Source organism: Giraffa tippelskirchi, chromosome 4 (assembly GCF_054371585.1).
Source record: "Giraffa tippelskirchi isolate mGirTip1 chromosome 4, T2T-mGirTip1v1.2.pri, whole genome shotgun sequence".
Taxonomy (NCBI): Eukaryota; Metazoa; Chordata; class Mammalia; order Artiodactyla; family Giraffidae; genus Giraffa; species Giraffa tippelskirchi.
The window spans coordinates 69386689-69402485 of NC_137278.1; the positions used below are offsets into that span (position 1 = coordinate 69386689).

The following is a 15797-nucleotide window of genomic DNA, read 5'->3' on the forward strand; positions in this document are numbered from 1 at the left end:
ATATTGCATGTCACCATGACTTGCTTTTGTTTGACCCCTTCTGCCTTTGCACTGACATCAAGCTATAACATTATTAAATGCTGAAAAATGCCACAAATTTAGTGTTACATGTTCCAGCCAAGGGATGAAGCTTCTAGGAGTTTCTTCTCTCTTATTTCATCTCAATAGGCCAAGAAGTTTAGCACTATTATTTTGAGACTATTATCAGTACTCTGTGTTGAAAGTCAGTTCTTAACCTTCTTTTAAAAAGTAGGAAGATATTGGATGATGCAAGTGAATGAGAGCAATTTAAAGATGGTCTGGTTGTGTATTACAAGTAAATGGGTTAAAGGTTTAGGAGATTTTCTTGGGAAAGCTATAAGTTTCTTTGTAGCTAGAAAGATGTTAGTCATTGTCTTCTGCCTGGGTAATTTACTGAGGGCATACTTACAGTCTCACATAGTTCACAGGTTCTCACACAGTTCTCATACTATATGAGACAGGCAGTTGTAGGACATGGAAAGGGAAACTAATTAATTTTAGGTGGGAATGCAAACTTGTGACCTTGTCACTGTGTACTGACATACAAGTTAATAGGGCTTGTATTTATTTAATGACTGACAGCTACCATTCATTGGCTCTGTGTCAGGAACTATGCTTTATGTTTCAGATGGTATCTCATTTGATCTTCACAAAAACTCTGAAGTTGATATTATTATCAGTCTCTATAGATGAAGTTGCTTGAGGTTTAGAAAGATAGAGTGCCATGCCCAAGATTAAACAGTTAATAAGTGTCAGAACACAGTTTTAATTACTATGCTGATTTGTAGTCATAATGTTAATGTGGACACATCCAATAAGTCAAATTTGTATAAACAGCATTGACTTAACATCAAACCATTTGCTTTGATTAGTTATAAAAATGGCATGACTGCTGAGTAGTAAAATTATTACCATCAAATAGTTCAACAAAGAAAAACTCCTATTTCCCTTTTTCCTCCAAAGTTTTATGGCTTGGTGGGGTACAGGGGAATGGTTGAAATTAATTAGTACTAGAAGATTGCATCTAGATTACTGTTAAGTGATTTGTATTTAATATTTTTTTCTTATTACTTTCTACTAGAATACATATCATTTAGTCTTTACTGGAATGTTTGTAACAAAAAATCTGCTGAGTGCCTGTTAGTTCACATCAGCCCAAGTCAAAGTCCTTGATTCCAGGATGCTTCTGTATGGCTTGGTACTCTTTTGTGTCCACATATATTACTATATTTCAGCTCCTTTGCTCCTGTCCTCGAGGGCAGGATGGCCTGTTCAGCCCTATGCCGGGCCCTTACTTCCAAAATAGGAGTATAAGACCCAGACCAGAGATGATTTTGTTCCTTGGATTTAGTTCTGATCATTTTTCTTAAAAGAGGTTAATATCATTCCATTTTCATTTGATCCAGTCGTCTATGCTTCATAGACATTGGAAAATAGGAACTGATTTTAAAAAGCAGAGAGTACCACATTTTTTGCACTGTTGCTGTTATTATAGTTTTCATGCACTTCAAGTATGGCAGATAATGTAAAGACCAATTGTCCTGATACCAGCTTCTGTTTTTTAATGTCTTGACTGTAAGCTGTTGAAGTAAGTTCCCTGGGTTTGCCTAGGCAGTGATAAAGAAGCAAGGCTACATATAAAGATGGACAATGGAATTGTATTTTTAAGAAATTATCTCTTGCTATTGTAATAATGGAAAATTGAGTGCTATAAGTTGCGCTGACCAGCTGCCTCCTGCTGGTCTCAGTATTCGAGTGGGATATAGCTGAGATTGCAGTGTGTTAACAGTGCTGCCCAGCAATTTGAGCATTGGATGGCATAACTCTGAATTCCAGCAAAGCATCCTTTTTTCCACTGCATGCTTAATTATTTTGTTTTATTTTAACTTAGCTTTGCCTAAAGTCACTAAAAAGAAAAAGAAATTCCTTTTCCTGTAGCATACTGTTTTCACATCTGCTAATTTCTTCCCTATGCTAAAATGATTTCCATCTCAGAAAGGCCAGATAATATCCTTTGTAATTTTCCATAGGCTATTACTTTATGGAAAATTTTGATGTCTTCTAGATCTTAGAGGAAACACTTAAGAGGATCCAGTGGACTGAAATTTTATTTTTTAGTAATATTTGACATTATGTCAACATTATAGCAATGTTTCTCTTAAACTTCCCTTTACCTATTTTTATAGTCCATTTTCTTGACTTCTGAAAGGAAAAAAAAACTTATTTTTAAACCTTTTTCTCAAAATTTAAAGCTTATTCACAGCAGAAGTGAATCCTTCAGAGGTCTCTACAGTGTACTTAGAGTAGATTAGATAATATATTTGATAAAAAGCAAAATCAAAGTAAATTCAGAAAATGCTTTTTTTTCCTCCCTTAGGTTAATTCATCCAGACTTCATGGACATTATATTTATATATTCATTGGACTATTTGTAGATTTAAAAAAAATACTAGATGTGACATTACTATGTTCTAAATTAAAGTTTTAGCAAAATACATTGAGGGAGTTCCTGTTTAGAGACAACACAGCGTATATAACCAGATGAATGTTAAATAGGAAACAAATGTCCTGGTTGTAGTCCTTAGCAACTGTCTCACTCAAGACAAATCAGTTAAATTTTATAAGATGCATTTTCTTCATATGCATTGTTTTATCAGTAAGATAAAGGTCATTGTATTTACCTTTTTTGATTTTTGTGAAGCTCATGTAAGTCGAATAAAATAATTTATTTCACAGTGTCTTACTACTATCAGTTCCCAGTGGTCAATAGTGTGAAATCCCAGATCATCTCTAGTTGACTTTGATGAATGGTATGTAAGCTTTACTCTAGTGGATTTGGGGAGTTTATAATATTTCAAAGTAATGCAACTGTACTGCAATCTTGATTCTGGAAGAGCTAAAATACTTTTAGTTTTTCTTCCTTGCCTGTGTCATTCAACCTTTGTTTCTTCCTCTGTGTTAAGAACAGACAGTATCACTTCTTCGATCCTGTGTAGCCTAGCTGTTTAACTGACTTGATCATGCTCACTGAGGTGAGGGGGTGCTTCAATCCCTGCCCCACACTCCCAGAGTCCTCCCAGACATTTGCCCCTTCATGCTTAAAAACTATCCCAATATCTTTAATCCGAACTTGGCATTCACCATTATTTCACTCTTCCTTGGGAATCTGCTTTTCTACACCCTCTCTTGCTTGTGAGGCATAACAAAGAAGAAAATACCAATGTAGCCACTGTTCCAATTCATACCAAGCGTGTGTCTCCACATCCCCCCAAAACTGCCAACCTCTGGGCTCCAGAATGACAATGCATTTGTAACAAGTAGAGAATCCCTTCCTTTCCAACTCTGGGCCTCCAGGTGTCACTTGAATTTCTGATATTTCTCTGTGTGACCCATAGTCTCCACACATCCCCTTTGAATTTCTCTAAGCACTATCTCTTTAGGAGCTAAAACCAGTCAAATAGACCTCATGGGTTCCAATTTACTCTTCTCAATCATCCTCCTGTGTTTCCCTACCTCTGCCCATTTCCTCTCTCTCTCTTTTCCTAATTATCATCATCATCTCATGCATATTGTATGGTGATAAGTTTGGACAATGGAAGAAAAGAGAATATTCTTTGTACTAGCAAAAAGAAGTAGGAAAAAAAAAATCTCAGTTGGGACAAATTACCATATGTGATTTAAAAGATTCTCTGGAAAAGAGGCTCTAGTGTTAACAAATCATCAAAGGTCCAAATTAAAAATGTGCTAAGAATTTGAAAACAAGAATTGCCAGTGCTGGTCAGTGAATGGTTGAAGACAGCTTCATAACACTTGATTCTAGTTAAAATGTATAAATAAATATGTGCTCAGAAAAGAATTACCTTTACATAGCATCTGTATTTTCTCTGAAAGCTGCAGTGCATTTTTACAAGAATGTTATTTAGAATAGTAGAATACTTTCTGAAGATTTTCAATAGCAAACCAGGAAATTCATCTAAGTTCTATAAATAACTTATCTTGCATGTGAAATGAAATTTAAATTGCAATATAGGCTTGTGTATTCATGTTATATTAATGCACACAATGCTTGATCATAATGTGTTGATGAACTTGCCTCACAAATCTCTTCCTATCAAACAAAACACCAGATGCAATACTTCTAATGTGACTTGACAAAACTAGATTCATTGGGCAGAAAAAAAATGAAATGCTTTAAATAAATGTCATTAGCAGTTTGGAGGAAGGAAGCAAATTGCTCTGATAATGTGTCAGACCCTTAACCAATCGACATTAAAAAAAAAAATTTATTTGGAGTACTAGAGAAGATGGTAGAATTTTATATGTATACATACATATATATATTCAGGAATATGGCTATTAGAATATATCATATTAGCTGTGATTCACAATGATTCCTGAGATGGCATTTCAAAGAAGCAGATGATTTGTACAAATACCAGAGGCAACATTAATAATAAACCTCTTGTGGACTATTCCATGTACATGAAGCAAGTGTGGGCTTAAGAATAAAAGTGTGAAAGAGGGAACCTGCTTTTCTAAATATTGACCTGAGAAGGGATATATCTATTTACAGTCTTTGACTAGACTTTTTTCCATACAGGTTTTTACAGCTTTGATATCAGGATTTAACAAAGAAATAATCATCTTTCGTATGTACTCAGAAAATATATTTCCAGAAGTCCAATCTAGTCACTCAGCCAGCTGAGGTAAAAAATAATTCAGTGGAAAGTCCACCAGACCAATGGAATTATCTAAATTGATTGTCTGTGTGACTGAATTAGGCCAGTAAATTTAGTCAAAACTGTAGACTTTGCAACTGAGTGCTAACACAAAAACCTTGAGCTGGCAAAAGAGATGGAAATACAGTAGAGTTTCTTAGAGTGTTAGCAAACAGGAAGGACAACTTAACACTTGTATCCTTGAGTTACAATACAACTAACTTATTCCAGAGTCTTTCAATAGCTTGTACACAGGCATTGCCAAAGCTAAATTCTGGAAGAGAGTATCAATTATACATTGGCTGTTGAAAACTCTTTGAAATTCTCACCATGAGATTCTTCACAGAGCCAGAACAAAAAGTGTTGTGGGAAAGTCCCAAACTGACTGTTCCCTGTGCTTTTTCCTGCCTAGAATGTACTATTTCTAAGGCACCACTTTTTAATGAGTGTTTCAAAAAGAAAAGACTGAAGGAGATATATAAGCTGTCATGCTCCTCTGAGCATGTAAAGTTCTGCTGAGAGGGAAAAAATGACGGTTCTACCCTTGGCCCTGCTGTTCATGAAGGGCCCCACACTTATTTCTGTCTCACTGCTCTCAAAAACATACCATCATTTTAGTCACACTTGCCATATCATGGCCTTTCATACCGAGTAGCAAATAATTGTTCAGTGCTTTTACGCAGAATTTTGAAATGAATGAATGAATGAATGCATTGTATTAGGGACTTATAAAGGCTTCTTGTTTCCTCTTTTTACCTCACAAAACTTATGTTGCTTTAAAAGTCTCAGCACATAACCTAAATGCTCCAGGCCAAGTTGAACTTGCACTTTTTTGAAATTCCTTAGCACTTACGTGTCCTCAACAATTGGTTATCAATTGGTATAAAAATATTAATTATTATTATTATTAGAGATAACACTAAATGGTTAGCATGTATAATGCCATAAGCACGTTGTATGTATTATATCTTTTAATTCTCTTAAAAATTGGAAAAGTATCACGTTGTTCAGTTCAGTTCAATTCATTTCAGTCGCTCAGTTGTGCCCGACTTTGCAACCCCATGAACTATAGCACACCAGGCCTCCCTGTCCATCACCAACTCCCAGAGTTTACTCAAACTCTTGTCCATTGAGTCGATGATGCCATCTAACCACCTCATCCTCTGTTGTCCCCTTCTCCTCCTGCCTTCAATCTTTCTCAGCATCAGGGTCTTTACCAATGAGTCAGTTCTTTGCATCAGGTGGCCAAAGTATTAGAGCTTCAGCTTCAACATCAGTCCTTCCAATAAATATTCAGGACTGATTTCCTTTAGGATGGACTGGTTGGATCTTATTACTGTCCAAGGGACTCTCAAGAGTCTTCTCCAACACCACAGTCCAAAAGCATCAGTTCTTTGGCACTTAGCTTTCTTTATAGTCCATCTATCACATCCATACATCACTACTGGAAAGACCATAGCTTTGACTAGACAGAATTTTGTTGGCAAAATAATGTCTCTGCTTTTTAATATGCTGTATAAGTTGCTCATAACTTTTCTTCCAAGGAGTAAGTGTCTTTTAATTTCATGGCTACAGTCACTATGTGCAGTGATTTTAGAGACAAAAAAAAAATAAAGTCTACTGCTGTTTCCACTGTTTCTCCATCTATTTGCCATGAAGTGGTGGGACCAGATGCCATGATCTTAGTTTTCTGAATGTTGAGCTTTAAACCAACTTTTTCACTCTCCTCTTTCACTTTCATCAAGAGACTCTTTAGTTCTTCTTCACTTTCTGCTATAAGGGTGGTGTCATCTGCATATCTGAGGTTATTGATATTTCTCCCGGCTATCTTGATTCCAGCTTGTGCTTCATCCAACCCAGCGTTTCTCATGATGTACTCTGCATAGAAGTTAAATAAGCAGGGTGACAATATACAGTCTTGATGTACTTCCTTCCCTATTTGGAACCAGTCTGTACAGGTACGAATATTGAGGCTCAGAGAAGGCAACTTGCCCAGTATCACAACGCTCGTAATTAGCAGAACTGAGAATTAAGCCAAGTCTATCCTATGACCTAACACTCTTTACTACTAAGCTATCTCACCTTCTGTTTGGATACTTTCCTTTTTTTCATTAATGCATATTGTCTTCTCGCATAGATTTTAAGCTTCTCAATTCATTCGATATCCTGCACGGTGCCTTTGATAGTGCTAAACACAATACATGTCATTGACACATACTTGATTTATTAATTATCAATATTCTTAGCTAATGCACTTCTTTGCATTTTTATTATTCCTCTGACAATAGTCCCTAAAATTCAGTTTTCTTAAAGAATGGTGTGTTTGAGTTCACAACTGAAGTGTATTTGTGCCATGTTAATTTTAAACTTGAGTAACAAATAACTTGAGTGACTCATAGTTATATGGTAAATTTTTTGAGATGATGTGTAAATATTGTTTTTCTGTGTTGCACTGGAGTAGCTTGAGTTAACATATTTCACTGTTGTCCCAAAAGCAATCTTCTAGTTTATCATCACTTCACCGGCCAAATACAAATGCTTATTTTTTCCTAATTATGCTGCTTATACAGACAAGCCAAACCTAGTTAATTTCCTGAAACAGCATAAATTTAAATTATCCTTTTCTCAAAAGCAGTGGTAGTCTAACACAACAAATTAAGTAATTCTTAAAATCTGTCTATGTTTCTATTATTGACTAGTAGCCCAAAATACTGAAGCAGACTGTTAGAAGCAAATAGTATTGCCAATCAATTTAAAAATCTATTGATTCCCAGAATAGCATTTGTGGTTTATAGGACTGCTGGACTATTTCATTTCTTTTTTTTCATAGCTAACCTTGTTACTTCAGATTCAGCACATCTAAAATTAAACTCATTATCTTTGCTCCAAAATATATCCCTCTTTCTTTATTTTCTCCTATTCATCCAAGCCAGAAACCTGCAAATTATTCTCAGCTTTTACCCCTCTCATCTACATGTATAAATGATCACAAAATTCTGCTGTTTTTCCTCCAAAATACTCTCAAATCTCTCCCCGTTTCTCCATGCCACTGCTATAGCTAGACCTGTCATTCCTTGGCTGAAGCTTTATAATATCTTTCCAAATGACCTCCCTGACTCCTACTTTGTCTCTTTCTCATTTTCCACATTTAGTGAAACTCAAATGTGATTGTGCTTGGTCACTCAGTCATGTCCAACTCTTTGCAACCCCATAGGCTGTAGCCCATCAGGCTCCTCAGTCCGTGAGGACTCTCCAGGCAAGAATGCTGGAGTGGGTTCCCATGTCCTCCTCCAGGGAATCTTTCCAATCCAGAGATTGAACCCAGATCTCCACACTGCAGGCAGATTCTTTACTGTCTGAGCCACAAGGAAAGCCCAAATGTGATTATGTCACTCCAATTTTAGAAATCTTTCCATATATCCCTATGGCCTAAGAATAAATGCCAAACTTCATGACAGAGCACAGAAAGTCTCCTTGATTTGGCCTCAGCCCACCTGTCATCTGTTGTGTTCTCTAAAGAGAACGCTGTTCCCTCCATTCTACCTTTTCCTTTTCAGACCACGTCTCCAAGAGTTCCTTACTTTTCTCTAAGTGCCATCGTACCTTGTATACATCTTTGTGAAGGCTTTTATGTTCCATTATTATAATTAGTTATTTACCTGTCTTTTCTATTAATTGGTAGATATGTCTTCCTTTAGATAAAATATGTGTGTGCTTATTTGCTTAAGTTGTGTCCAACTCTTCGTGACCCCGTGGACTGTAGCCTGCCAGGCTCCTCTGTCCATGGGGTTTTCCAGGCAAGAATACTAGAGTGGGTTGCCATTTCCTCCTCTAGGGATCTTCCTGACCCAGGGATTGAACCTGTGTCTCTTGTGTCTTCTGCATTGGCAGAGAGGTTCTTTGCTACTAATGCCACTTGGGCAACCCCTAATAAACAGTAGATGTTTAGTCAGTGTTGAATGGATGAGACCGCTTCTTTATATGCTAGCATTTTCCAACATGTCACTTTTTCTAGAAAACAATTTTCTAGTTATGAATTCCCATGCAGAATAAAACTTCTGATCATAACAGAAATGTATTTTAAAGCATCTAACCTCAGAAATAAATAGGCAGATCTGAGAGCTAAGAGCTATCATAGTCTCTAAACTACTCTTAATTTTAATTATTGTCATTCTCTCCATTTTGTTAAGTTTTTTCAGAAGTTACATTGCCTCACCCTTACTGCCTACTTTGTAACATATGCAGATATGTATAGGTTCAAGAAATATCAAGAAATAAGCAGTTCATTTTCCAGTTTAATAAACCAGAACGAAACGATGGTGGCATGTTAGATGTGATCTAAATGTGTTGCTTTGCAAATATAATGATATGTTTGAATTATAAATACGTAGTGATGCTTACAAAAGCATGTTTGGTTTAATATGAAGTTTTCCACAAGTGTTCTTCTATTTCAGGGGACCTCATGAAAAAGTTTAATTGAATACAGCCATGTAAAATATATTTAATAAACTTAAATGATAATAAGCCAACCACTTTTTTAAAAAGTACCATGTAGACAGTATAGGATTTTATCCATAACAGCTGGGAAATTCAACTGAATACCATTTTAGTTTCACTTAATGAATTTTCTTTGAATCTCTATTAGTCAAACTATTGATATTCACATTTTACTCAAAAGAAAACTGAAATGAGGAGGAAAGCAAAACTTCAGAGTGGATGTCTGAAACACTGAATTTCTACATTTGTTGTTTTAAGACCTCTGTAACAAATTCTTTGCTCTCCCTCAAGGGATTCAAGTTCAGTTTAAAATTACTTATCAAGTTAAACAAGCATATGACTCCTCTTGAACGTAGCAGTTAAAGAGCAAGGTAGAAGTATAAAAGTATGGTTGCATTTTAATGAAGCCATTGTTTGTAGATTAACTTGAGTAATTACATTGCAATTTAAAAAAAAGCAAAAAGAGTCACAGAAAATTTCCACTGAACTAACTATGAATTGTATTTCTTTAACATTAAAGGTTGAATGTATAGCTTATAATTGGTGGTAGAAAGGACAGGGGACTGACAGGAGCCTGGTGTGCTACAGTCCCTGGGATATGACTTAGTGAATTAACAACATGCTCAACGAGACAGAAGGAGCCAATAAAAAACTTTACATTGCTGTTAGAAAATCAAATTATTTACATTCCAATGATATACTATGAATAGTCAGTGGACATTAATGGCTGTTATAGCAAATTATGGTTAAAACATTTTCAAAATTACTGTATCCATTAATGAGTAATATGAATCATCATAAAGAGATGATATTGATATCTACATGTATTTTAGGTTAGGCACTAACTTGAATATAATTCGAGTAAAAGCTGAACACTACAAAGAATCAGATAAAATGTAAGAGTAACACAAGACACACAAAGAGAACTTTAAATCCTAATGAGCATATTCTCTCATTATTTTTTTTTAGTTTGGGTCTTCCTGTCAAGAAAACAGATGAAAAATTGTCATTCTTATTGAAAGATTTATTGTGCTAGAGTTACCACCTGTTTACTGGCAGCTAAAATTCTGGAAGTTTAACAAAATAGCAAAATGTATAGATTGTTAAACTATACTGCTGAATTAGCAAAGCTCCATTTAACTATTCTTTCTTTGTTTTTGTAATTAAATTGTAACATCATATTGGAATACAAAAGTTTTTCCCCAAGGCCAGCATGCTTTCTTCTATAACAAATTACACTCCAGGTTCTTACTATTGAAAACTTATATTTAGTTACAAAATGTGCATGCAATAAGCAAAATATGGTTTGTGTGACTTAAGGCATTGTGAATACTTAATAAATTTGGTGTAATGAATATTATCAGGAGAAAGAAATGATTTGAAAATAATAAGATTGATTATATAACATAAATCAAGAAGAATATAAGGTAATTATATCACAACAAACGGTGGAAAATTCATAAGAGATAATACCAGACCACCTTTCCTGCAACCTAAAAAATCTATATGCAGGTCAAGAAGCAATGGTTAGAACTGGACATGGAACAACAGACTGGTTCCAAATCTGGAAATGAGTACATCAAGGCTGTATATTGTCACCCTGCTTATTTAACTTACATGCAGAGTACATCATGCGAAATGGCGGGCTGAATGAAGCACAAGCTGGAATCCAGATTTAATCAATAACCTCAGATATGCAGATGACACCACCCTTATGGCAGAAAGTGAAGAAGAACTAAAGAGCCTCTTGATGAAAGTGAAAGAGGGGAGTGAAAAAGTTGGTTTAAAGCTCAACATTCAGAAAACTAAGATCATGGCATCTGGTCCCATCACTTCATGGCAAATAGATGGGAAAACAGTGGAAACAGTGGCAGACTTTATTTTTTTGAGCTCCAAAATCACTGCAGATGGTGATTGCAGCCATGAAATTAAAAGACGCTTACTCCTTGGAAGAAAAGTTATGAACAACCTAGACAGCATATTAAAAAGCAGAGACATTACTTTGCCAAGAAAGATCCATCTAGTCAAGGCTACGGTTTTTCCAGTGGTCATGTATGGATGTGACAGATGGACTATAAAGAAAACTGAGTGCCAAAGAACTGATGCTTTTGAACTGTGGTGTTGGAGAAGACTCTTGAGAGTCCCTTGGACTGCAAGGAGATCCAACCAGCCCATCCTAAAGGAAATCAGTCCTGAATATTTATTGGAAGGATTGAAGTTGAAGCTGAAACTCCAATACTTTGGCCACCTGATGTGAAGAACTGACTCATTTGAAAAGACCCTGATGCTGGGAAAGATTGAAGGCAGGAGGAGAAAGGGATGACAGAGGATGAGATGGTTGGATGGCATCACTGACTCAGTGGACATGAGTTTGAGTAAGCTCTGGAAGTTGATGATAGACAGGGAAGTTTGGAATGCTGCAGTCCATGGGGTCGCAAAGAGTCGGACACAACTGAGTTACTGAACTGAACTGAACTGATATCATTTTACTGTTTTCATAAGCCAGAAAAATCTAAATTTTAGTTATAAAATGGGAAAAAAATGAAATATTGGTTTCTGTGCAAGTAGCCAAATAGATGAAAAACTGAAAGAATCTATTGTTTTCTTATACAATGTGCAGAATATAAAGTATTGTTTTTTCTATCATTACTTGGTTTCTGTAGCAACTTAGAAAATTTTATGCTCACAAGAAATTCCCCAAGATTTGTTTGCATTGTCAGGGAAAATTTTTAAAAAGAAAGAAAATATATCTACGATTTTTAGCAATCAGGTCTTTTTAGATATGTTTCAGTTATACATTTTGAATTGTGAAAAAATATACTGTTAAAGCAGGTAAGACATAATATACTGAGAAGGGCATATCACTTCTGAAATATTATTGATAAAATTCATAACTTCAGTCTAATCATGAGAAGACATCAGCAAATCCAACTTGAAGAATGATCTACAAATTAAGTGATCAGTACTCTTCAAGAATCAATGTCCTTGGTCCCCCTAAGGGGACTAAGGAAACATAACAAGGTGGGAGACTGGATTGGGTTCTGGGACAAAATAAAGATATTAATGGAAAAACTGGCAGAATCCAATAAAGTGTGTAATTTAGTTAATCATACTGAGCAAATGTTATTTTCTTTTGCTAACAGTCCTATGATAGTATAAGATATTAATGTTAAGTAAAGTTGAATGAAGAGAATCTGATCCTTCTCTGTATTATCTTTGCAGTTTTTCAATAATAGTTGAATGCAGTAAGACAATGCTGACTATATATATATATAAAGTTATTCTTAAAATTTTAATTTGAGTAGAACAAGATTATGTGTTGAAAATTTGATTTTCACATTATTTTTCCCTTTTGAAACAGCCTTGAGAATTATGGTAGCAGCAGCCCTTTTGTAAAAAGTTCTAAACTGAGGTCTGGTTAATTTAGTGTATTTGAGTAACTACTAGCAGGCAATATGCTTTTCTGTGAAATCACTATTTGTGTTTGTTTCTCTGCTTGTAAACTGAGGTTCCTCTATTAATTTACATTGAGTCTACACTGGAAAACCATGCTGATAAATTTGATGATGGATAGGGGATAGAAATTTTAAAAACATATCAGAAGAAATGCATTGTTATATAGTAGTTAAATCAAGTGGCATTATTATCCAAAATAACTATCATGAAACTTGCTATAGATTTATTGTCAAATGTCTTCACCCTAATTAAATGATTATTTAACAGTTGCATTATATCTCCAAGTGAGGGCAATAAATGATGATGGTGGACAAAGCCTATCAAGTTTAAAATATCCTATGAAAAGATAATTTAGTTTTTTCTATTTTTGATATCACTCCTTATTTCTATTATGATGATGATTTCAGAAAAGAAATTTTATCTGAAATCTTTCAGGGATCTTTCACAGCCTTAAACAAGATAAAGCTTAATCTCCCTAATCTTGCAGAAAATTAAAATGTCTTGTCACTACTTCATTTAATAAACATCTACGCTCTGCTGTGTTCCAAATCCCATAGCTGTCACTGGAGTGCAAAAGGAGTAAGACTAGGCCTGTCTTTTAGGAGCTCACAGCTCACCAACACCTATTTCTCACTATTTCTCTGAGTGAGCCCTTTTCCAGATCAGCTGGACCCCACTTGAGAGTCTGCAAGGAGATCAAACCAGTCAATCCTAAAGAAAATCCTTCATTGGAAGGACTGATGCTGAAGCTGAAACTCCAATATTTTGGCCACCTGATGCAAGGAACTGACTCATTGGAAAAGACCCTGATGCTGGGAAAGATTGAAAGCAGGAGGAGAAGGGGATGACAGAGGATGAGATGGTTGGATGGCATCACTGATTTGATGGACATGTGTTTGAGCAAGCTCTGGGAGTTGCTGATGGACAGGGAAGCCTGGTGTGCTGCAGTCCATGGGGTTGCAAAGAGTCAGATACGACTGAGCATCTGAACTGAACTGAACTGAACTCACTTTCCTGAGGCCACCACTCCCTCCCTCCCACTTTCCTGTTTAACTTCCCTTCTCTGTTTCCACACACCCCATTACATCCGTCACTTGGACATCTTGCATCCCCAAATCATCAAAGTCCACAGCAATCTCAATTTCTACACTAAAAAACTCTACTTGCACTTCCTGCATGCAGTGGCACCCTTATGTTTGAATCTATCACAGCCTCTCAACAAGAGTGAGCACTCCCAGCATAGGAATCGCCCCTTCTTTTTCTGTCTTTGCCTTTCCAGCAATGGCTGCTGGGATCCACATGGAACCAATTTTATTTTAATGTGTGGATAAGAGCATCAGCATATGAGTCATTCCACAAGACCCAAATATTTTTTTTTTTTATTTGATCTTTCTCCTGTTTACATCCTCCTTCCTTTCTCTCACCCCAAAGAAAACTCTTCATTATGAAACTCCCTCCAGAAATTTCTATTTCATGCTGATAGAATTCTAAAGCATGAAACCAATGATAAGCATGTCCTGTGGCCAGGATGATGATAAATCCCTGCACTATCAGCGCTCTCTATGCTTTCCAACCTTTTTCACATCAGGATGCCCAAGAAAACGATGATGTTTGAATGACACATTGAAATAAATAAGAAGTTATTTGCCCCTCATTTACCCAGCTGCTCCAGGACAGAGGTATTGATATCACAGCACTGCTGTCCAGTTTTCAGTACAGCCCAGCTCACTGCACCAATTAACTGCATAGGGTGATTGCAAGGCAATATATCTTCTCAAATCCTGTAGGCAGTATTTCCTCCTCCCTGATGCATGCTATGCAATTACTCCTTTTGTATTAATTTTGACAGATACCAATATTTCAATTGAGGATATCCTACAGTAGTGCTTTAATAAGTTTTCAGATTATAAGTGAAAGTGAAAGTGTTAATTGCTCAGTCATGTCCAGCTCTTTGCAACCCCATTGACTATAACCCACTTGGCTCCTCTGTCCATGGAATTCTCCAGGCAAGAATACTGGAGTGGGTAGCCAATCCCTTCTCTGTGGATCTTCCCAACTCCGGGATCAAACCCTGCTCTCCTGTATTGCAGGCAAATTCTTAACCATCTGAGCCACCAGGGAAGCCCTAAATATTGTTAAGAAAAATTGTCCACACATTGATTTTGTTTTTCAATTTGTGAGTCATCCACTTAAGCTCAAAACAAAAGAACACTATTTAAGCAAGGGAGTGCTTGAGACAAACACTTTATTTCTCCATTTTATTGCCCTACAGAGCTTATAGAGGGTCCTCCATGAAAACACCAACAAGACACTGAATTGACAAATCAAACATGACCCTGGAGAACAGTAAAGAGAGCTCTCAGTTGAAAAAGAAGGAAATTGAAGTGTTAGATGTTGTGTTAACTAACAGGACTAAATTTCCATCCAGAATTCTTTGCAGTTCCCTTTTTTTTCTTAAAAGATATCTTACTACTCAAGGATAAACTGTCATTAGATGAACAACGCATTTTTACTTGGTTCAAGGCATTTTGTAATACCAGAGACTATATAAAATGTAAAAATATTCTGAAAACTATGTTTTTTCTGAAAAATTTTGTATAATAATGACAAAGATGATAGTAAACATTGTGAATGGGACATAACTAATTTTGGAATATGGGAACTTTTAATGTAGTTGTACAGGTAAGATATGCAGAGATGCAGTAATAGCTAGGAATATGAGGGTAGTTAGTGATGACACCGAGGCATCCCTGGTGACTCAGTGGTAATGAATACAACTGCCAATGCAGGAAATGGAGGTTTGATCCCTGTGTCAGGAAGATCCCCTAAAGAAGGACATGGCAACCCACTCCAGTATTCTTACCTGGGAAATCTCATGGACAGAGGAGCCTAGTGGTCTACAGTCTATGGAGTTGCAAAAGAGCTAAACAACATCCAGGGATGACACTGAGACATATTCATGAAGAAGATTAGAAAGAATACAATGTTTTAAAGGGAAAATAACATTTATAGCCAGAAGTAACAAGGAAAAATTATCAGAGATATTAAAATGTGAGCTGAGTAATGCAAAATGAATATGAGGGGGAAATTCAGAACTTAGACATA

At 36.0% G+C, this 15797-nt stretch overlaps 1 protein-coding gene across 23 annotated transcripts in view; it reads left to right on the forward strand.

Moving 5' to 3' along the window:
- Positions 1 to 15797, forward strand: part of NRXN1 (neurexin 1) — a 1199463-nt gene that overhangs the window by 377733 nt on the left and 805933 nt on the right. The window contains exon 7 of one of the 23 annotated variants that reach the window (XM_081593714.1): positions 14365 to 14371. The exons of the other annotated variants lie outside the window; for them this stretch is intronic. Within the exon in view, the coding sequence (XP_081449840.1) occupies positions 14365 to 14371 (7 nt within the window). The remainder of the gene's footprint in view (positions 1 to 14364; positions 14372 to 15797) is intronic. 23 annotated transcript variants of the gene reach the window in all.